Source organism: Ictidomys tridecemlineatus, chromosome 13 (assembly GCF_052094955.1).
Source record: "Ictidomys tridecemlineatus isolate mIctTri1 chromosome 13, mIctTri1.hap1, whole genome shotgun sequence".
Taxonomy (NCBI): domain Eukaryota; kingdom Metazoa; phylum Chordata; class Mammalia; order Rodentia; family Sciuridae; genus Ictidomys; species Ictidomys tridecemlineatus.
In genome coordinates, this window is record NC_135489.1 from 92,395,535 (window position 1) to 92,416,316 (window position 20,782).

Sequence of the window (20,782 nt, forward strand, 5' to 3'; positions counted from 1 at the left end):
AATCAAAGCATTTCCCTGCTACAGGAATCAGAAGGTTGTCACATCCATTTGGGGAAACCCAAATGATCAAACAGCCCAAGATGGAAAGATCAGTGTGTAAAATACTGGGGGGGGGGGGGTCTAGTGGTAAGGCTGCAGACAACGCTGGACATATAAAACTTAAAGTGACATCGGCAGAGAGCTGCCCACGGCCATCGATTGCTCAGCATGAAAAGAACGTGTGCGCCCAGTAATGACGGAGCAGGAAACTATAAAATTCCAGCATGCTGACAGAAAACAAGCAGCACTGGAAATAACTGCGGTCGCCCTACTTATCCTCCCGAAAAGGATCTGTGTGTGTGTGTGTCTGATGGGCTTCCATCGCCCCTCTTTCTGCTGACAGTGACCCCATGGCTGAGCACCCTCGTTGTCTATACTAGTGACACTGAGCTTCCCTGTTCTCCATCCAGGGTCCCAGCTCTTTGAAATCAGGGATCAGACCTCATTCATCGCTGCAGGTCCCCTGCTCCTCCAGAGCAGTCACCAGGACGCCTTGCACGGTTGTCCACTTTGTATACTGAGCAAGGTGCTCAGCTGCCCGGGGACGACAGGTTGAAAGCACAAGGCTGACTGGCTAGCTACAGTAGAGGAAGGGGACTCTACCCCCCAGAGGAAGGGGAGACATCGTATTCACAAAAAAGCACCATCCAGCCGGGCGCCAGAGAGCGGGCCTGTCATCCCAGCACCTCGGGAGGCTGAGGTGGAAGGATCACAAGTTCAAAGCCAGCCTCAGCAACTCAGCAAGGTCCAAAGCAACTCAGTGAGACCCTGTCTCTAAATAAAATATAAAAAGGGCTGGGGGTGTCCTCAGTGGCTAGGCATCTCTGGGTTCAATCTCCCCAGTACCCCCCCCCAAAAAAAGCGTCATCTACCCACCAAGCCACGAGGCCTGAGACTGCGTCCATTCTTAAGAGGAACCTTTCCTAAACTGTCTGTCCCAAGAGGGGCGCCTCTTTCTTCTCCATGCAAAGACATAGTACAGGGCAGCTTTGGGGGAGTCACCTAAATTGAGAACGCAGCTGAAGAGCCAAAGGCTTCCAGGCAAACTGCACCTAAGGGCTTGCTCCAGCACGCCTTAGTAACAGGGGCAGAATCTGGGGCTCAGGGAGCTGGGTGACCTGCCCAGTGCTGACCAACCAATCAGCCGCCTCGCTGGGGTCTGAATACAGTCGTCTCCACTGACCTGTGGGGATACCCTCCAAGACCCTCAGTGGAAGCCTGAAATCAAGGGTAGAACTACCCCTCCATGCGCCACGGTAAAGTTTAACTTATAAACTAGGCCTGGTAAGAGATTAACAGCCCCTGTGACAAAACAGAACAATTACAATAGCACACTGGGGTAGAAGTAATGCGAATGTGCCTTCCCTCTCTCTTTCTCCCTCAAAATACGGAATTTCCAGCCTGGCATGGTGGCACACGCCTATAACTTCAGCAGCTCAGACGCTGAGGCAGGAGGATATCGAGTTCAAGGTCAGCCTCTGCAACTTAGCGAGGCCCTCAGCAACTCTACAAGACCCTGCCTCAAAATGAAACAAAAAGGTTGGGCACGTGGCTCAGTGGTTAAGCACCCCTGGGTTCAATCCCTGGTATGTATATATAATTTTCTATTTGATATTTGTGGACCAGGGTGGGCCACAGATAACTAAGACTGTGGAAAGCAAAACCTTGGGGAAGAGAAGACAATGGGATAGATGACCTTGAACTTCAACTCAGTAAATACACATTGAACCACAAAAGTCCAGGAAACCTAAGTCGAGCCCTCTGGCATTTCCCCCAACAGAGTGAACTTTAGTCTATTTACAAAGCCTCGAATCAGAGAAAGCGTTTAAACTTTTTAAATGTCCCTGGAATTCTGAACAAGTCCCAGCATCACAGGCCTCACGCGTGACCAAACTGAATGTGGAAACAGGCTGCAGATACTGGAGAGAGAGAGAGTCTCCAGGTTGTGTCTCAGGCCGTCCTCCCCCTTGGGGCCGGGGGGGGGGACACTTCCCCTGCACTTCCGAATTCCAACGGCCACCACGGTTCAATTAGCACAGGGGCACCACGTACCTTGACCACGGAGGTGACGTTGCACTGGATGAGGCTCTGAAATAAGAAATCACAACCACACATCAGCCGACCAGCAGGGAAATCGTCCCAGGAAGGGTTCAGGGCTCGGGAACCACGAGTGGGCAAAGGACAACGGCCAGTGGGAGCCTCCACCTCAGCCTTCATATGAGGCTCCTGACTGCCGTCCAGCGAGGGAGCTCCAGAATCCAGTAACATCTGACAGTCACTCGACGATTCTACCCAGGTATGGCTTGGGGCTGGGGAGGGAGTGTAACCAGGGATTGAACCCAGGGCTCTCTACCACAGAGTCGCATCCCAGCCCTTTTGATTTCTTAGAGGCTGGTCTCGAATTTGTAGATCCTCCCGCCTTAGCCTCCCAAGTTGCTGGGATGACAGGCATGTGCCACGGCACCCAGCCCAGATAGAAATCAATTAAGAGTCTGCTGTAAAAATTAGGAGGAATATATTTTTTCACAGTAAGATACCGAGGATTCCTGACTCAGGATGGTTCACCTTCACAGGTGCAAAACCAACACCTGTGTGGCAGAAAACACACTTTGAATTTGGATCTTTTCCTGGGCCAGCAACAACATGTGACACAATACTCTCTTTTGGTACCAGGGAGATTGAACCCAGGGCACTTAACCACTCAGCCACATCCCCAGCCCTTTTGTTTAATATTTTGCTTAGAGACAGGGTCTCACTGAACTGCTTAGGGCCTTGCCAAGTTGCTGAGGCTGGCTTTGAACTCGTGATTCTTCTGCCTCAGCCTCCAGGATGCTGGGATTATAGGTGTGCAGAGGCATAGTGTAGGGGTGGGATTACGGGCGTGCAAAGGCACACCTCCTTGAGCTACTGGCGCACCCCATGACTTCACAGCTCAGGGCCATGAGAATGGCCAGTGGCCTGCCTTTGAGGACTGTTCAATGCAGAACATTTACCCCTGACCACACCGACAGCCGTGGGCCTGAGCCGAGATCACTGAGCATACAGCACCTCCAACCACAGAGTCTGAGTCAGACACAATCAGTCCTCCATGTTCACAGGCTCCACGTCAGCTATGGATCAAAATTGTTTCTTTAAAAATTGCACCTGGGGCTGGGGTTGTGGCTCAGCGGTAGAGCACTCGCCTAGCACGTGCCAGGTCCTGGCGTCGATCCTCAGCACCGCATAAAAATAATAAATAAAATAAAGGTACTGTGTCCAACCAACTACAACTAAAAAATAAATATCAAAAAAATAATTGCACCCGACTGAACACATACAGACTTTTTCTTGTCCTTATTTCCTAAGCAATATAGTATAACAGCTATGTGCAGGACATAAGTATAAGGGAAGTCTTAGAGCATACTGGATGATTTGTGCAGGTTGTATGCAAATTCCATGCCCTCCATGGATTTTGATGTCCCAGGGGGCCCTGGAACCAGACCCCCTTAGATACGGAGGATGGCTGTACACCCCTTGCGCTGAAACTTGAATAAATCTTATTATTTAGGGAAACAGACTAGAGCCAAAGAGTTGGCAGCTCCCAGGTACATCATACTGTCCCTGAATTTGTTGGGCATAGTTACTCTTCTATAAAGCAGGGCACAGAGTCCCCAAAGAATGATCGTCCAGCGGCACATAGTCACCTGTGCTCATCCTGTTCCCTGTGTACCTGGGAGGGGAGAACACGGCCCACCTGGATCTCATCCGTCACACTGAGGAAACGGCTCGGGAGAAGGTTTGGAAGCATCCCAACGTTGTTGACTGACCAGAGACACAAGACAAGAATGGGTCAGAAGAGCCTGAAGAAACCTGGACAAAAATATCCACATACAACGTTGTTCAATGCGACAGGATTTGACTGCAGTAAGGGAACAGATGGCAGAAAACACGTCGTCCGTAACAGGAGGCCCGCGAACCAGACCAGGGCAGGTCGGTCTGCAGCCCAGTCACTAAAAACCATGGCTGCTACCACAAGATGCGAGGTTAGGCCCTGTGTCGGTGTGACAAGTCAAAAGACATTCTGCTGTCATGTGTAACTAAAAGGAACCAATAAAAAAATTTTAAGAAAAACTATGGCTGCTGAGAATTTTATAGACACGGGAAGACATTTGTGATACAAGTGGATTTTTTTTTTCATGTTACAAAATGCATGTACATATGATCCCAGTTTTGAAAACATGTATATAGGTTGGGAAGAATGCACAACAAGATGCTATCTTGGATTTGGGGGATTTTAAGAAATCCATAGCTGGGTGAAGTGGCCCATGCCTGTCATCCCAATAACTCAGGAGGCTGAGGCTGAAGGATCACAAGTTCAAAGCTAGCCTCCACCATTTAGCAAGGCCCAGAGCAACTTAGTGAGACCTTGTCTCCAAATAAAAAATAAAAAGATGTAGGGATGTGGCTCCGTGGTAGAGCACCCTGGGTTCAGTCCAGGAAAAAAAGAAGAAGAAGAAGAAGAAAGAAAGAAAAAAAAGAAAGAAATTCATATTTCTTTTATGTGCCTAAGTCTTCCAATCCTTTCCAACTTTTCTGCAATGATATGCTTCCCATTTTTACTCGTGAAAATGTAATTATCTTTTAAATTCAGCAGGAAGTTTAGAAACCAAATCTTACTTTCTTCTGTGTACAGCACAAATATTGCACTTGGCATGTGGCTAGAAGATACCTTCTCTATAAATCATTACAGAAAAATACTGTCTTGTGTTCTGAAAGCAAAAGACGTGAGCTCTCCAACCACCACACTGGCTCTGCTTGGTGGACGACACCTCCTGCGTCTGTTTGCTGACCCAATTCCTTCAGGTCAGTGTTTCTGGGATGGCTTTTTGGTATCAAACATCAACGTCAGGTCTGTGAAAGAAAATTCACTTTCGTATTAAAAAATCTAGTTTGGAAGGTCAGAATATGGAAGTCTGACGCGTCCCTCGACCATATATTAATTTTTGAATCCTGTGATGGCTGCAGAATGATCCTTTTCATGCTGCAGCTTAAAACACAGTCGTGGGTTAGGTTTAAGCTACCAAGAAATACTTGAGCGTCATCAAAGATGATTGTCTTCACTGCGGCATCCCAAGCTTGGCATTTTGCAATGCACTCACCTAAAATCCCAACTTCTAAGCCTTTCAGTTCTTCTTTGATCGACTCATAGATGTCATCTTTGGTAAAATCTGCTTGGATCACCCTCACACGGCTCCCTGTGGTTCGCTCTGCGTGAGGGCCAAGGTGGGATGTTTAAGGAACAAGCGTGCAAGTCCCTCTCTGGACCTTGAAGCTCCGGGCACCCTCCTACGGTCCCTAAGCAGCCAAAGCCAGATCGGATGCGGCCTCTGCTCAGGGTCAGGTCCCTCCGCAGGGTCCCACCAGCCCCCGTCTGTCCAGCACTGGAGCCCTTGCCTGAGCCATGTCCTGTCTTAATCTCCCTCCCGCATGAAGTCAGCCCTGTCCCCAGGTGCCACCGCAGGCCGAGGCTCAGGGAAGCCAGCATCTGGCCCCAGGGCTGTCCACTGCTCTGTTGGCGTGCCTGGTGCCAGGGGTCTTGGGGCGGAGGACGGAGCCTCAGACACTTCAGCCGTCCCCTGGTGAGATCCCTTTCCCTTGGGAGGGAGTGAGGCCCACTGTGCTGAGGAGCCAGCGTGAGGCAGTTTGGGGAAATGGGATTCTCTTGAAGACACTGCTTGCTTCCCAAAAGGATCATGAAAAGCACAGTTTACCCTGTGGGGAAAGCCCTCAAGAGTATCTGGGTCTGAGCAAAAGTTACTTCTAATCGGCAGACGCAGAACAAAAGCGGAATTCAACAGTTTAAGGTCACTGAGCCTTCTGGGAGTGACTGCACAGCCCCAACTCCCACGTCCACCCCGTCCCAAACCTCCCCGGACAGATATGGCCGATCCCAGACAGCCTGCCACGGCCCTCGCAAATCTTCACAATCGAAGACCCATCCCTTGGCATTAGAAAGCTTATTCATTAATACATTAACGAGTACTAAAGTTCCAACACCCCAAGGGAAATATATGGTCGATATTAACTCATGATACTTCTAAGCAAATCATCTTAATAAAACATTCTGGCATAAGAGCTGCCTCTGTGGGTTGTACGGTGTACAACTCTCGCAACCAGACATGGCAACCCTTGATCAGATCTTTTTTAAAAAACTCTGACGAGCACCAGGAAACCTTCTCACTCACCCTCCTGCAAGGAGCAAGGCAGAGACACAGGAAGGCCCTCACACTGATCCTGCTTTTGAAAAGAACCGCAGAAGCTACCAAGCAGCTGAGACCTCTGCGAGAGCAGACATCGTCCTAAGCATGAAGCCCCTGGGTCAGACAAGATGGTGGACCTACTTGTGCCTGAGCCTCTGCCTGCCTCCCCCAGCCCACGAATCCACGATGAGCCAAAGCCTGCGCCTTCAACCTTGAGCTTCACCTCATAAACTGGGTTCTCCCTGGCACCAAGGTCACCCCAGGCTGCAGACGCCCGACTGGGAGTCCACAGGCAGGACAGGGCCTGCTGGGCTGGGGGCTCCATGAGCACCTCCCTTGTTTGGGGCATCACTCACCAATCTCCCTGGCAAGGACCTGCAGTTTCTCCAGGGTCCGGCTGATAAGCACCACGTTGAGTCCACATTTTGCCAACTAGGGGGTGGAAGGGGAAGGATGAAGACGTTAATCAGTGGGGCAGGAGGCTTGCTGGCCAGGTGGACTGGTCCCAGCTGTCTCTCTGGGTTATGGGCTGCGGTACTTGTTTCTCCAGGCTTCACCATGCAGAAGGGACAAAGAGTTTGAGTGATGGGCAACACGGTCCCCTGGACAGGGCTGACAGCGGCATCGCCATAGTAACCGGTGCTTTGTCACATGTGACGTTTGTACCAGGAACTACCATAAATGCTTTTCTTCTACAGGCCCAACGTCTGGAACACGTGGGGTTCGCTGCGCATAGGAACTCATCCCATTAGGGACCGTACACTGTACCCAGGTCTCCAGATTCTGGGGTTCCACGTCAGTGGAGTCAACCAATCACAGGTTGGAAATATTGGGGAGAGAATCATCATGTCTGTACTGAGCATGTACAGACCTCTTTCCCTCGTCATTTTTCCCTAAATCATATTGTATGGTATTTAAAAAACCATTTCAGTAACCTGGAGATGATTTGAAATGTTCAGAGGATGTGTATAGATCTCAGACAAAGTACTGTGCCGTCTTGTGTAAAAGATCTGAGCATCGTGGTGTTTGGTGACAACAGGGTTACCAGTCCTGCTCAGGCACCCAGGGACAGCTGCATCCGGTAGCTGGGTCTAGGACAGCGCCCCACAATTTAAAACAATGTTTCTTGGCTGTGATTTTAATAAAGAATTGTATGTTCCCGAAAACACGGAAGGAGCCGAGTTATAGAGTTGACTATGTGGCCCCCAGGACCCTCCTGTGCACTCTTCAGGCCCAGGTGTCAGGACCACCTGGGGAGCCGCCAAGATCCACCCATTCCCACCAAAACCATCCAAGTAAAAAAATCTCCGGAGTTGGAGCCTTAACATTTACATCTTTTTCTATTTTAATTAGCAAACTGCATTGTTAACCCCAGAGCTACATTCTCGTTGTAGAAGATTCAAACAACACCAAGGCAAAAAGAGTCCCAATGTCCCCTAGTCCCATCTCCCCACATGGCTCCTCTGCCTCCGGTGCGGCATGGATCCTGCTCCGACTTCCCTGCACCTGTGGCATGTATAGGTACAGATAGGAGTGAAAGTTGGCTTTGGGGGATCAATGTCTCCAAATCCTCCATAACTGACATCTTAACTATGGTCTTGCAACGTTCCCTTAATGATGGGTCTTGTCTCTGGGGCTGTATCCACCTCCACCCTGGGCCCTGAAGGACCACGTGACTCTTTCCTCATTGCTTCCTAGTGTTCTGTAGTTCCCCTTTCGCTGAGCACCTAGGTTATTTTCAAATTTTCCTACTGCCAGTGTCACTACAGAAGAAGCCCTTCTTGGCGTGTCTGTAGACATTGATTCCTGGAGTGGACGGGTGGAATCGCCACGTCACGGGCTACATGCTTGTCAAATTTGAATACTATTGTCAAACCACCCTCCCTTCATATTGTGTCATCAACAGCATGATCATCGCCGTCCCTCCACGGTCTCATTAAGATCTGTTTGATGTTCACACCTTTTTCAACCTGATGTAGCCCTTCATTGTTTTAATTTCTGTTTTTTTCAATTATCAGTGTGGCTGAGCATGTGTGAATTACCAGCATACCATTTTTATCCTGTGTTATTTTATTTATTTGTTTGTTTGTTTGTTTGTTTGTTTTGGTGGCCTCTGGGGCAGGGGAAAGGAGTAGGCATGACGTGGCTCAGGTGTCCAACATGCCGGGGACTGAAAGAACCTGGATACTGGTCCCCATGGAATTGGAACCACATTTGTATCTGGAAGCAAAGCACAGCACCTTCTTCACCTAAGAGGGGTCAGAGGCCACAGGCCCGAGGCCGAGAGGAACCGCAGTGAGCAGCAGGTTAGTGACGGACCTGAATGGGGACAGGCCTCCTGGTCCCGAGAGTCCTGCTACCTTACAACCCTGGTTGTACTTCAGATTTCTTCCTATTTCCATTTCTGAAAAAGACATGATGATCCCCCACCGTGTGGTGGATTTTTCAATCATTTCTATTTTGTTTAGATTCTGTTTATATTTATATCATATTTATATTTCGACATAATATTGGCAGGAATAGAATAAGTTCGAGACCAGTGACCTGAGTGTTATCAATGTGATTTTCCTCCTTCACCACTCCTTGTCCTGAGTTACATCTTGTCGGGTATGGACATTGCTCCGAGTCCTCTTTTGTGGTTTGCGTTTTCCAAGCTGACTTTTTCCCACTCCTCCATTTTTCGACCTTCCTTCAACATTGGGTTTTGTTTTCTTAGCTTCACCTGAGTCTCTGTTACCGACGGGTAGATTTAGCCAAGTAACATGCATTGGCGTGTCTGTGGAGCTGTTCCAGTAGCCTATCTTATTTCAATGTTTCCATTCCCTTAATTTCCAGTGTTATTTTTCCCCCTTATATGACTTTAATAGGCTGACCAGGAGAGACAGTGCTACGGCGTCACACAGCATCTCCTGCAAGCCATGTGACACCTCAGGGTAGATCTAGATGATCAGTGTGTGTGTTTGTGTGCGTGTGTGTGTACACATATGTAGACATACATGTTCATGTGTATGTAAATCATACACACGTGTGAACGACATAATATAGTTAAACTATCTACATGTGTAAGTCTCCAAAACTCCTACGCTGGGGTTTGATGGTATTAAGAGGTGCGACCTTTCAGGAGGTGATTAGGTCCTGATCGATGCCCTTACAGGACGGCTTCAGAGAGCAGCCTGGTTCTGCTCTTCACTGGGCAAGGACCAGCCAGAGCCGCCATCTCGGTAGCAGAGAAGGGGCCCCAGGGAGACCCCAGATCTGCCTGATCTTGGCCTTCCCCAGATCTGGGCAACACGTGTTTATCATCCATGATCACCCAACGTAGCTGCACGAACAGACAAGCAGCAAGCAAAAACCAAAGAGAAAAAGGCACAGCTTTATTAACGTGAATCAAAATGGGTGTTAAGCAAGTAAGCACTACCAGAACTGAAACTCGTGAAAGGTCGAATTCCTCAGGAAGACACCAGGGGTCCAACCCCGGATTGCCTAGGTGAAAGGCTCGTGTGGAAGGGTCTCTGTGGGAGGTGACAGGAGATGTTCGTTTGTCTTGCAGGAATTGTGGGATGCAGCACACAGACATTTGACAGGGACGTGGACCGGCTAAACCTCAGGAACACGGCAGCTGGTGAAGTGGGCCGTGTGAACCCTGCAGAAGACCCTGTGGTTTGGAAAGCTGGCTGTCGGGATCAGTGGTAAGACTGACAGGTCTCCAGCAAAGTGGTGGGGAATCAATGTCGGGTGTGATTAGAGACACAGCCTGGGTCTACACTACAGAGAAGGAGAGAGGAGAGTGCGTACACAGCCAGTTTTGCTACCCCCTAAAGTCCTTACCGAACCATGGGAAAGGATTCTTTTCTAGACAAACAAATCCACAGGAAAGGTGACAGCGAAGACAGAACCCAACCCCTAAACTCTTGCTTGCTGGAAAACAGATAGGCAAGATCTGAAATCTCAACCAGGAATAGGGTCAGCTGAGAACTGACAACATTTTTTTTTTGCTTTATAATATAAATTTTTTAAATTGAATCCTAGCAATTTTACAGTGTGATGGGTCAGTACGTATACACAGTATGTAATGATCAGATCAGATCTGACTGTGGTGTGGTCTCCACATCTGTGCCTGTCCTCTGGGAGACAGACCTGTTCATACCAAAAAAAAAAAAAAAAAAAAAAGGGAACAACTTCAATATCTGCCAACAGAGGAAAGAAAAACTAAAGCTGGACACATCGGAATACTATAGTGTTATGATTGTGGGATACTACACAGCACTGAAAATGAGTGGACCGTGTTCTACACACATCAGCATGAATGGATTTCAAAAGCATAGACAGTACAGACAGTACAGACTGTAAAAATGCCTATGACTCAATTTACATGAGGTTCAAAACAAACAACCCAACCCATGTGTGGTTTAAGGGAGCACATGTGTGTAATAAAACTGTCCTATTAAAAAGCAAGGAAATTAGTAACACAGCGTTCGTGGCGGTGTTTGCATTTGTGGGGTGAGGGCACAGAAATGTAAGGCATAACACACAGGCAGCTTCAAGGACGCTGGGTGACCAGGGACACAGGACTCTATTATTATTTTTTGTGACCTCTGGAGGGTCTCTATGAATGCTATGCACTCTTGGGTGACTGTCCCTTTCTCTCTGCCTCTCAGAGCCATGGCACACTGTCACGGGCTCACGACAGCCCCAGCCCGGGTCAGAAATTCCAGGGTGGAAGCCAAGCAGCCCAGGAACAACATGGGTTCCTCCGAGAGGAACCGGAAAACAACGGAAAGCTGCTGTCTCCAAGGAAGGCCAGATGAAGGGGGAGCAGCCGGAGCCGTTTAGACATCAAGGGGACTCTCACTGGCCTGAGATGTCGCCCCACACGGCAAAGGACACAGATGACGGTCCCAAGAGCTGGCGGCTGTTTCCCCAGCGTTGGCACAGACAGAGCTACCCGGTGACTCTAGGCCGGCTCTGTCCCTCACCTGGAGCTGCCAGGGCAGGACTTGAGAAGAAAGGGGACGGCCCTCTGCCATGCAGAGGTGGGGGGCCTTCCCAGATGCCCCCCAAGTGGCCAGAGGTGGAGGGACGACGCCAGGCCACCTTTCAGCATGTGACTTGGTTCCGGCACTCTCTGGTCATGGACAGCCAAGAAGACAGGTCGTCACGCATCAGAGTGACAAAAAGTAGAACTTACAAGCTCTCGTGCTAACAAGCGGTCCGTGAAACAGACATGCGCATCCAGCCTGGCGATGGCCTCCGGTCTTTACGGGCACATCCCCCTGGACAGCAGCCTGACGGCAGAGGACGCACCCGGGTGTGAGCTCGAGTTGCCAGAGATTCCTGCCCACGTCCGCCTCTGGACTTTGGACAGACGGCAGGGTAACGTCAGACTCTCCAGTCCCCTGCCATGACAGGTCACCTGGGCCCAGGCTGACGGTGGACCTGGGAGGGGCTCTCTGGAGGCTTCTGTGGGATCCCCAATATAACTGGAGCTCGGGAGAGGCACACTGTCCCGTCCTCTCTGAGGGCACCCACGCTCTCCCTTGGGGGTGCCCCTTGCCCCGGGAGTCAAGATTCTCTGAACTTTCACTAAAAGGGATGGTTTCTCTTTCCGTTTCCTGAAGGAAACTCCCGCTAATTCTATCACCTTCGCAGAGAGCCCCAGGTCAGGGTGGGGCAGGGGGCAGGTGTATTTCTCTTTCTGTGCATTTCCAAAGGCTCCGGTTTTCTAACTCTAGGCTGCGCCTCTCTGATCCTTAGCAGGATTTATCTGGGCAAGGAGACGGTGGCTCTTTTTATTCTCGGTCTCTTCTTTCCATCTCTTTAGATTCGACATACATGTGTCGTGACTTCACCCTCCACCCAGGAAATGCAAATGAAAACCACGAGACGTGGCCGCTCCATTTTAACTTCGAGGGCTGGGATCGAGTAAAGGGTGCTGCGGAATCAGGCGCCTTTGTCTCCCCGTGCCCTGGGTCAGCGTCCAGGGGAAGCCCCCACTAAGTGGAAAACGATTTGCATCTCCAGCACAAAGGGCGCTGTCTGCCTGGTGGCCCGCCACCTCCTCTCAAGAGCCCAGAGCCCCTGGTGAAGTGGCCTGGGCCAGGAGGGGCCAGAGGCTGGCTGTCTGGGCGGCCATTGTTCCCTTTGTCTGCAAAGGACTCCATCATCTTTGTCAGCAGGACTCCATCTTGCTGCCCAGGTCGGGGCTGACAGGCTGCAGACGCGGAGCTGAGCCCCGGCTTCCCACCGCCCACCGCCGCCCCTCCTGAGCAGCCATGGCGTGGCCTGCTGAAGGGCCTCGCTCTCCCTGCTGCTCTGGGGCCTGGGTCGGGGCAGGTGTTTGTGGCTGATGGACCCCGGGGGGTGGCAAGGCCAGGAAAGACAGGGCTGCCTCTGTGTGGCCGGGGACAGAGAAAGGCCTGGGGTTCAGGTGCGGAGGAAGGGGACGTGGTGGGAGAGCAGAGTGGGCACGGCTGGGGGCCACCAGGCCACCCACCCACCCATTCCCACCTGCTCCCAGCAGGGCTCCAAGTGCCTGACTCCAAATGTGCACACAGACTAAACCAAGAGGCAGCGGGGAGCAGGCTTCCAGAAGACGGACCATCTTCCCTTATCCCTTCTCTCACATGCAACTTGAAAACCTGGATAATAAGAGACTCTGCAGAACAGGACAGTGGGGTGTCCCTGGGCTTCCTCTTTGCTTCCCATAGTTTGGATTTATTGCTGGAGAAGCCAGAAGACCAGAGATGCCAACAGGTGCAAATGTAAAAAAAATAAAATAGAAATCTCAAGAAAAGTCTGCTCTTTCTATCCAACGGACAAGAAAAGGGAAATCCTAGCAAAACAGAAAATGTGTAGACAGAATTGCTCTCCCCTTAACAGACACCTTGGGGAAACCACAGCCCCAGCCCCACCCCTGCCAGCAGGCTGAGAGGAAGAGGAGACTCCCACCCTGGGACCGTGTGACAAGAGCCATCACCACCACCACCCAGTGTCACGTGCTGTGGTCTGTGTATGGTTTGTCCCCCAGAGCTGAACCAAGAAGGCCACCCAAGTTTGGACTTTCAGCCTCCAAATAAACCTCTTTTCTTTTCACAGAACCCAGCCTCAAGTATTTGGGTATAGCAGTGGAAAACTGACCAACAAATACCCAACCCTTCACTCCCCTCCTCTCTCTCTTCCCCTGGGATGATAACAGAGCAGAGCTCATGGTCAGCCACACACAGTGGTCATGAGGCCATCCCCCCAAATATCCCTGGAGACTTTGTGGGGAACAGCAAAGAGGCATTCCTGCCCCTTCTGCCAGAGTGGTACCAGCAGAGACCTAGGAGGGAGCCAGGACCCCGCCCCCATCCCAACCAGCAGGAGCAAGGAGGCTGCGACCTTTAACGGAGGCCAAGCAGAGAGCATGGGCCTCCACCCTACCTGGCAGGGGAAAAAGTGGAACCCCCTCCTCCCCACACTGAAGAAATGTCAGTGTAGGCCAGTGCAGGCAGATTCAGATGAGACCCAGTCTCCACACAAAACCCAAAATGCCCAAGGTTCACGGAACAGTCACTGATCATGCAAAAAGTTTTTAAGAAGTCTAGTTCGGAGGTAGAAAAGAAAATCATCAGGTGACAATGTTGAGATAACACAGATTTTAGAATGATCTGAGCAGATTTGAAGCATTAAAAATTCTTCAGCCAAGCCATTGTGAACACGCGAAAACCCACAGAACATTCCCGCAAAGATTCAAGAGACCCAGGGAACAGGGTAAAGCCAAGAAACCCGACGGCAAGAAACATCCTCACTAAACTGCCGACCCAGGAAAGCTCTTGGCGCAGGAAGAAGCCACCCCGTCTCTGGAAGGGAAGGCTGTAGGTCTGTCCTAAGGAATCCCAGAGGCCAGGGGAGGGACCGTCTGCTGGCGGAAAAGGACAGTCAGTTACGGAGCCTGTGTCCCGAGAAAGGACGCTTCGGGAATGAAGAAGAGACCCAGACAGTGGGAGTGAAGAGAACGTCAGTGTTTCCTTCCACCAGAACCTACTGGAAGGTTCTGCCACCACCCAAGAGCACCACAGGCAGGGGACGGGGGCCTCTGGGGACATTCGGATTCCAAACGGTAGCACACGGGCTTCGTGCAGACCACAAGGACGGCTTTCCCTCTGACGTGGGGGTGGAAGACACTTGGCTTTGGAGAGGAGGTGCTGAAGCCTCCTTCCAGCCTCAGCACCCAAATCCACAGCCCGTCCGTCTGTGGACGGTCAGCCACCACTGGCCTGAGCAGGTCCCAGGTGAGAACAAGGAGGCGCCCTTCACCTTCAAAGAAGCAGACTTGAGACAGAAGGTCACTGGCTTCCACCCTCGGGGGAAATAGGGGCAGATGCCTGAGTCCAGCACAGGGAACTCTCATCCCCAAGTGTCTGTCGAGTGCCTCCAAGACACCCGTCACTTCTCACAGCAGGGCTTAGTTAAGATGCCATCTCTGGGGGGGATGACACTCCTGGGAGTGCCACTTTTCATAGGCACTGAATGTTTGTGTCCCTCCAGAAACATCCTGCGTTGAAATCCCGACCCTGGACAGGATCCTATTCAGAGGCGAGGTTGGGAAGTGCAAATCAGGTCACGAGGGTGGGAAGCTCGTCTTGGGACCAGAGTCCTTAGAGAAGACAGAGAGCTTGTCCCTCTGTCTCGGCTCTCCCGGGGAAGCCACCGCCTGCAGACCAGGAAGAGGGCTCACCGGCCACCAGAACAGCCGAGGCTCTGGATGTCCCGGCCTCCACAACTGTGAACATCAGTGTCGGCTAAGCCACTGGCGTCCAGTGGCTTGATGTAACAGCCTGAGCTAATCCCAGGCCTTTTTCACAAGTTAAATGACCCTAACGTCAGTGGAAAGCACAGAGGCTTAAAGATGTTCAAAATCTCCAAGCCACCGAGCCCACTGCGAGGAAATGAGCTCTTAAAACAACTGGAGATGAGCGTAAAAGTGTATGATTCATTCACAAGCATGTTCCCAATTCTGTCTAAAATGAAGAAAATTTGTAAGTGAATGTGAAATTATAGAGTATCCGTCCATTCGATAGAAAATTATGCTCCCACTTAAAAAACTATGTTTTTGACATAAGAAAATGCTAACAACCAAAAAATGACACTTAAAAAAATAATGGCATGTGTAATCTGGGATTTGAGCCAAACTTGAGGAAAATGGCAAGGTTTTCAATATCCTTCTATTTAAAGAGGTGGTTATTTTTTTCTCCCTTACTCAGAATCTCTCATCTTTCTCAACAGAGTCTTACAGTGTTCTTTTTAAAAGACCTGTAATTTCATTTTGTTTGTTTCCAGTGTTGTTTGGTTTTTCTACTGTGAATGAAAACATCTTTCATCGTATTTTTAAGAGGCTATTGATTTTTTAATCAGACTTCCTTTTATAAAGATTTCGGGATTCTTTCTGTTTCTTCCATTGTTCTAGAAGTCAGCCTAACAGAATGAGGAAGAAACAAAATGGGTGATAATTATAGGAAATTACAGTGATTAGAGGAATAGTGATTATAGAAAACAATAATTAATGAAAATGTAGAATCTGCAATAATAATAGTATACGGAACAACACTGGCTATGAGCGCATGTTTTTTAAAAAAATCCATCTACTGAGCAGAGGGTGTAGCTCAGAGGTAGAGCCCTGGCCTAAATCCCTGCAGGTCCGTGAGTTCCCTCCCCAACACCTAAAAAAATAAAACAAAACAAAACAAAAGTCTATCTGCAGAAAAGCAAGCATAGAGCAACGCACCCAAAGAGCTCCATCAGATGCTCTTTTCACATAATACTTTGTAATGCATATTAACCTATTAAAATTAAAGTCACAAGTAATACAATTTGCCCACACAAATAATTATTGAAGCAATATTTTCCCTAGCTGTGTGGGAAGCATAAATAAAAAGGGAGTATTTATAATTTTTAAAATTTGGGGGGGGTGTTTGTCCCTTTTTTCTTTTTCTTCCCATCTCCCCCCCTAGGTACCAGGGATTGAACCTAGGGGTGCTTGACCACTGAACCCCATCTCCAACCCTCTTTTTATTATTATTTTATTTAGAGACAGGGTCTCACTGAGTTGCTTAGGACCTTTTGCTACATTGCTGAGGCTGGCTTTGAACTCACAGTCCTCCTGCCTCAGCCTCCTCCAGAGCTGCTGGGATCACAGGTGTGCCCCACCGTGCCCAGCTTTAAATTGTTCCTAAGTGTATACACCACATGAACGCTGTGACACGGTTACATTGGAAAATAGCAATGTCCCATAAATTCCTGAAATAATTCTTAGGGGAAGGAACTGTCACCTTTGAATACCGCTGTATTTATTTTGGGGGTGGGGGTGGGTTTGGTTTGTTTATTTGTTATTTTAAAGAAAGTGTCCAGGCGATGAGATTATGATTTTTTTAGTCTTCTATAGAAATGTTCCTTCTTAAGGGAACGTCTCTTGCTTTTATATATGTGGAGAACTAGTGTTTGAGGGGGGGTGTCACACGATGTGTTGTGTACCGGGACATTGTCTCTAAGAGGACAATCCCAAACCGGCTCAGTGGTACACACCCACGGTCCCAGGCACTCCCAAGCAGATTGCCTGAGCCCTGGAGTTCAAGGTCAGCCTGGCAACCCAGCAAAACTCTGTCCCAAAGGAAAAACAAAAATGGCAGAAGCCCCTTACCTCCAGTGAGTATGCTTTTCCAATCCCATCTCCTGCTCCGGTGACCACTGCAGAAGGGAACAGAGGATTCATCTGTATACGTTCCTCCTTCTCCTAGGCTACCCTGTCTGGCCAGCCTGGGGTCTAGGATACTCAATGCCCACAGCCGCCTGGCTCCACACTGCTCCAAATTTCCAGCCCTTGGCCAACCCCTAGGAACCCTCCAGGGGGAAGGGCGAGTTGTTTTGAGGGTGGGGTTTGTGTCTTTGCTGTTGTGTTGTTTAAGGACCTGGAGAGGCAATGAGAAATGTGCTGTGAAATGTGCAGAGAGCCTCAGCCAGGAAACAATGGATCCAGACCTGAGGATTGAAACAGGGGACGCCACATGGTCAAGGGCAAGCAGTGCGCCCTGTAATCACTCCCAGGCCCAGTGCTTCCACCCCGCCTCCATCCCCACCCCACAGATAAGGGACCTAGCAAAGAGGAGAATACAGAAATGCACAGAGGGAATGCGGTGGCCTGAAGGAACTTGGAGAATTTGCCCTCCGTAGAACTTTCTATTAGCATACGACCAGCAGGTCTTGTAGTCCTCTTGTCTCCAGCACTGCAGAGCTGTTGGTGATGAGGTCCAGAATCAGCCTCATTCACGGGAATGTCCCAATTTGGACATTCACTGCATTAAGTACACACACACCCGTGAATGACCTTGACACCAACATTTCAAGGCCAAGGTACCCACTCAAGGTTATTGTACATCTTGCCCACCCCCCCACCCCCGCTCCACAATCACCCGCATAGTTAAGGTAATGACAGGTGTGATGATGGTGATGTACTGTTCTGAGTGTCATAGGTGTGTGACTTCATTGCATGCTCAAAACAAGCCCAGAAGGTGTCACGATCCTCTGTTCATCGTTGAGGAAGCTCAAAAAGAGGAAAGTTCTTCATTTGATCAAGGTCTCACAGCTAAAACTGAAGACCAAAGGATTTGAACTCATGCTACCTGACTTTGGGACCACAAGCCTATTCAGATATATACCAGGGAAATAATTAAGGAAATCAAGCTTGGAGCTCAGGGTACTGTCATCTGTAAAGTTGAAAACTTCTGTCTCTAGTGACGGGTTTTCCTGTTGTCCCCACTTGTCCTCCCTGAAGTCTCTCTGTGCCTCAGCAACATTCTACTCTTGCTGGCAATAACTCTACTCCCTCTTACTCATAAAAACAGGTGAGGCTGGCCAGATGTGGTGGCACACACCTGTAATCCCAGCAGCTTGGGAGGCTGTGGCAGAAGGATGGCAGGTTCAAGGCCCTAAGCAACTCACTGAGGCCCTATCCAAAATTAAATAGTTTTTTAAAAAGGGCTAGAGATGTGGCCCAGTGGTTAAAGCTCCCTGGTTTCAATCCCCAGTGCCAAAAAAAGATTTTTTAAAGTTAGGTTTTACACCTTGAGTCCACAAGTGGTCTAATTCTCTGGTCCATTTGAACTTTTTTTTTTTTTGTGGGGGGGGGCTGCATCCTACATCAGGGGGCAGGGGCTGAGCAGAGTCCTGAGTCCACCCAGCGTGTGAGCATTGAGTCTGTGTGGAGCAGGACATTTGGAACCAGAATATCCAGGCCTCAGAACTAGGTAAGTTCACTGGAAACAGCATGCCCTCCCAGCAGGGGAGACGTGTGCACGCACACACACACACACCCACACACACACGCAGGCAGCATGGGTTATAAATCCACGGGTCATTGTAGACAATGTTCCATGTGGTAATGTTTTTAAATTTCCATTGCTATGTTTGTAAAGTTGCCAGGTTTAGCAAAGAAGGATACAGGATGCCCCGTCAATTTGAATTTCAGGTAAACAACCAATAATATTTTAGTACAATGCATTCCGTGCAATATTCGGATTGCAATATATTAAAAAATCAGAACTTGTTTATCCGAAACTGCATCTTAACTGGGTATTCTGTGTTTTTCTCTGAAAGCCCCATAACGGTGTTACAGTCTTTCCTATTTAGCCTGGACGATATTTCTTTTTTTAAAGGTTTTTTTTTGTTTTGTTTTGTTTAATACCTTTATTTTTATTTATTCATTTTTATGTGGTGCTGAGGCTCGAACCCAGGGCCTCACACATGCTGGGCGAGCGCTCTACCTCTGAGCCCCAGCCCCAGCCCTGGATGGTATTTCTAAAGACCTTAGCATTTCCTTCAAGGAGATGCTAAAGCCGTGACCTCATGGTCGTCACCTTAACCCGGTCAGGGGCTAAAATCCCACACGGTGGTTCCGCCAGACACATCCCTCGGGGTGACAGACAGCACTGTGATCAGTGAGAACCAAGCCCAGGTGCCACATCTGACATCTTGAGGACACAGCGCCACAGCCATCTCCGCGGCCTTGATTTGGCAATACCCTCACTTCATTGGGGGCCTGGCCAGTCTTATTTTCTAATGAAGTAAATCAACATTATTTGTATTTCAGAATTTTGAGATACCCCTTAGCAAAATGGGCATGACCTAGGGTCTAGGAATCTACAGAGATGTGGCTACAGAAGTTTCTGCCTTTGTTTTATTAATTGTGTCATCAGAGAGAGATCATCACGCTAAGAAGAAGAAAACCCAGGGGGTGACGTTGGGGGGACAGGTGCACAGCAGGAGTTGAGGGGGGCAGTCCACCACATCTTGCTTGGTGGACAATTCTGATTTCACTCACGCTTTCTAGACTTCCCAATTAAATTCGATTGAACTGAAATTCCCAAAGGATGGAGATAGACCTATGAGAAAAGAGGCGCTATATCTTTGGGGACATAAATAGGAATGAGCAGGAATAATAAAATAAATGAGAGATGGACAGCCCCCCCCCCTTACCTGCCCACTGTCCCATCGACTGCAAGAAAGACCTCGGCAGGACTTTCCGGAAGCTCAGTAAAACGCATTTGCAGAATCTCACGCACTTTGCCAGGCCGGCCAGGCACACCAGCAGCCCGAGGAGAATGAAGCACTGTTCCAGAGTCTCCCCCATGACAGTATGGCCGCAGGTGCTGTCTCCGGCCTGGCCCTGTCCCCTCCTGGGGTGGGGCCACCTAGGGGACGGCAAACCTCCTTCTGGGAGTCCCTGGGTGAATTCCATTAACTCTGGGACATTGAGATTAAAGTAACATCTTTACACAACCTCTGATTCACGGGCCTTTGAATGAAGTATTGTTTCTAATATCTTCAGAGCACTGTCGGGCTTTGTTACCGTGGGCAAGCTGGTGGCCCTGCCTGTAATCCCAGTGACTCAGGAGGCTGAGGGAGGAGGGTCACACATTCAAAGCCAGCCTCGGGAACTTAGTGAGGCCCTAGGCAACTTAGGGAGACCCTGTCTCCAAAAAATAAAATAAAATAAAATAAAAATTTGAAAAAGGGCTGGGGATGTGGCTCCACGTGCAAGCGCCCCTGGTTTAAAAAAATAAAAATTTAAAAGTGGACATGAAGGAAAGGAAGACAGTGAAGAAAGGGCAGCCCAGAGTTCTGGGATCGGGAACTGCTATGGTCTGTTCTCACAACGACTCTGTGGTGGAAGCGTCGCCCCCAGCATGGGGACGTGAGGAGCAATGGAACTCTAGGTAAGGCCTGGCGGGAGGTCCCTAGGTCCTTAGGCAGAGGGGCTTTCCCTCGGAGGGGAATCCTGACCACCTAGAGAGTTCTCTCAAGAACAAGTGCTCATCACTGCCTGACCCCAACCCTTGAATCTCTCTGAGTTCCGGTTTCAAGCCGCGGCTGCTGCTCTGTTGTAACCCACCATACGCTTGTGCAGCCCAGGGGGGCCCTCACCAGAGCCTACACCACGCTGGTTGGACTTTCAGCCTCCAAAACTGTGA

General features: G+C 49.5%; 1 protein-coding gene and 1 long non-coding RNA gene across 3 annotated transcripts in view; one reads left to right on the forward strand and one right to left on the reverse strand.

Moving 5' to 3' along the window:
• Hsd17b3 (hydroxysteroid 17-beta dehydrogenase 3) overlaps positions 1 to 20,001 on the reverse strand; it is a 30,264-nt gene extending 10,263 nt beyond the window's left edge. Inside the window, exons 1-6 of one of the 2 annotated variants that reach the window (XR_013429891.1) lie at positions 19,788 to 20,001; positions 16,957 to 17,003; positions 6,635 to 6,710; positions 5,178 to 5,285; positions 3,773 to 3,840; positions 2,092 to 2,127 (exon numbers count right to left, since the gene is read on the reverse strand). Coding sequence is in view for 1 of the 2 variants with exons in the window: in XM_078030546.1 (XP_077886672.1) it covers positions 2,092 to 2,127; positions 3,773 to 3,840; positions 5,178 to 5,285; positions 6,635 to 6,710; positions 16,957 to 17,003; positions 19,788 to 19,941 (489 nt within the window). In the remaining variant the exon portion in view is untranslated. The remainder of the gene's footprint in view (positions 1 to 2,091; positions 2,128 to 3,772; positions 3,841 to 5,177; positions 5,286 to 6,634; positions 6,711 to 16,956; positions 17,004 to 19,787) is intronic. The other variant, XM_078030546.1, reaches the window with a different exon arrangement.
• On the forward strand, positions 1,450 to 15,858 carry LOC144369994 (uncharacterized). Its single transcript, XR_013429892.1, has 5 exons — positions 1,450 to 2,335; positions 8,401 to 8,584; positions 9,829 to 9,967; positions 10,937 to 11,651; positions 12,100 to 15,858. It is a non-coding gene; the product is annotated as an uncharacterized LOC144369994 (long non-coding RNA).
• Positions 20,002 to 20,782: the final 781 nt, after the last annotated feature.